The sequence below is a fragment of the Gymnoscopelus braueri genome, assembly GCF_963280865.1.
Source record: "Gymnoscopelus braueri genome assembly, chromosome: 17".
Taxonomy (NCBI): domain Eukaryota; kingdom Metazoa; phylum Chordata; class Actinopteri; order Myctophiformes; family Myctophidae; genus Gymnoscopelus; species Gymnoscopelus braueri.
In genome coordinates this window covers 45,672,063-45,674,156 of record NC_137617.1, presented here as the reverse complement: position 1 = coordinate 45,674,156, position 2,094 = coordinate 45,672,063, and the positions used below count along the sequence as shown (strand labels likewise).

The following is a 2,094-nucleotide window of genomic DNA, read 5'->3' as shown; positions in this document are numbered from 1 at the left end:
GGTCTGTGTTGGGTTCTCTGAAACTGCTACAGCAGGCTACTCTGTTTGTGTGCTCTGAGTCTGAGTCTGTGCTAAGAGACACAGTTTCATCTGCTCAACATCAGAGCCGAGCCCAACTAACCAAACCTCTCAAGTGTCCAGTTCTCTAGTTACCCTCTGAACCACACCGAACAGGTCACTGTGTGACACACACTCAATATGAAAGCAACTAACTGATTCACTGACCGAAACTTGTCCCCCACGCACGCACGCACGCACGCACGCACGCACGCACGCACACACGTACACCTGTCATAGCAGTGCGTAAGTAGGCCTAGACTACAGAAGCACCATTGTCCATTGTGCAGCAGCAGCACAGAGACATTCTCACAGTGGATTACTGCTGAATTCTGCTGTCCCTCTGTTGTGTAGAACTATGCATTTGGGTGTTTTTATTAAAGAGAAATGGCTCATTTCTCTCACACACTTTTTTCTACTGGTGGACTTGTCAGAAGGTAGGTTAATTAAAATGTTTCAATAAAAGTTTCATGATTTACTAGCTAAATTGTGTGTAGGTGTAGGCTACTGTATGTATGGTAACTAACTGGAGAACTGAGCAGTTGAGAAAACTTTCGGGGGGGGGGGGGGGGGGGGGGCACAGAGAGACAGACAGGAATCTCTCAGCTAAATAATAAATAAATAGATAAATAAGCACACTCATGTTGGCTGACATCAAGCACATTCACTATTCTAATACAGTATCATATCACACAGCCTATTCTGCCCCAAAACGTGGACCCTATCTCATCCATTCTTTCTTTTTTGGGAATCACGGGCCATTATGTGTCTCTCTCTCTCTCTCTCTCTCTCTCTCTCTGTCTCTCTCTCTCTCTCTCTCTCTATATATATATACACACACACACACACACACACACACATTCAGTATATACACACTGCTATTGATGTATTATTCATTTAGTAGCCTATTCCATCTTATTTCTTATATTACTGTATTCTGAAATGGTTTATTATAAGTATCTTACACGTTGTTATGATTCTGTCTGAATGGAGTGTCCTAGAGAAAGTAAAACATGCTGATAAGATAAGACGGCAGCTGCATAGTGTTCACATAGGAATGAGATCTACAGCCAGAATACTGGTCCTTGGGTCCTTTTGATAACATTTGTATCCACTGGGGTTAGATTTGTGCTGTGAGTGACCTTGGTGTGATTCTAAGAGTGAAGTATCTTCTATCGTTGTGCATACAGTATGACATCAGTGTCCTGATAAGGACAGAGGAAGGAAGGAATGGGGCCATAAATCAGGGTCTGGTAAATGTATCTTCCCTCCTCTTTGCTGCTGTGTTGTACAGAAGAGAAATGGCTCATTTTCCTCACACACTTGTGTTTTTGCTACTGGTGGACTTCTCAGAAGGTAGGTTAATACATTTGCAACGATATGATATAGATGAGCTATTAATTGTGTTTTTGGGGAACTGGATATGGGTCATTTGGGAGAACTGGCTTCTATTGTGGGGAAGAAATTGGCACAGACAGACAGACAGACAGACAGACAGACAGGCAGGCAGACAGACAGACAGACAGACAGACAGACAGACAGACAGACAGACAGACAGACAGACAGACAGACAGACAGACAGACAGCACAATTTCTCAGCTCAAAATACATCTTTGGATAAATAATTAGCTCACATTCACTATTATATTCTCCCCCAAAACTTGGACCCTTTCTCCTCCATCATACTTTCACCTAGAAACTTCAAAAGTTAAAATGTTTAGCCTTCTATTGGAATCACAGTCAACAGTATTATTTTTATTCTTGATAGTTTTTTTTTGTACTTTTTGAGATATTTAACATGTCATAAAAAAAGAAAAGGTTTCCCATCGGTCTGTACTCTTTTAGCATACTAGGCCCTATACTGTACGTGTAAATAGGGGAAAGGAATGATGTGTTGGAGGTGCAAACAAAGGTGCTATAGCAACCAATACGTAACCACTTAAACCCTGTAGGCTATGTTTTATATGAGTTATTGTCTTCTGCATAATAGAAGGGATAGTGACTTCAACCAGCTTTATATCAAAGGGATATTTCACT

At 41.4% G+C, this 2,094-nt stretch overlaps 1 protein-coding gene across 2 annotated transcripts in view; it reads left to right on the top strand.

The window, feature by feature from the left end:
- Positions 1 to 363: 363 nt before the first annotated feature.
- Positions 364 to 2,094, top strand: part of LOC308105290 (OX-2 membrane glycoprotein-like) — a 21,983-nt gene continuing 20,252 nt past the window's right edge. Inside the window, exon 1 of one of the 2 annotated variants that reach the window (XM_080455941.1) lies at positions 364 to 494. In XM_080455941.1, the coding sequence (XP_080312067.1) occupies positions 416 to 494 (79 nt within the window). In that variant the 5' untranslated portion in view covers positions 364 to 415. Of the gene's footprint in view, positions 495 to 1,341; positions 1,414 to 2,094 lie in introns of those variants that run through there. The other variant, XM_080455942.1, reaches the window with a different exon arrangement.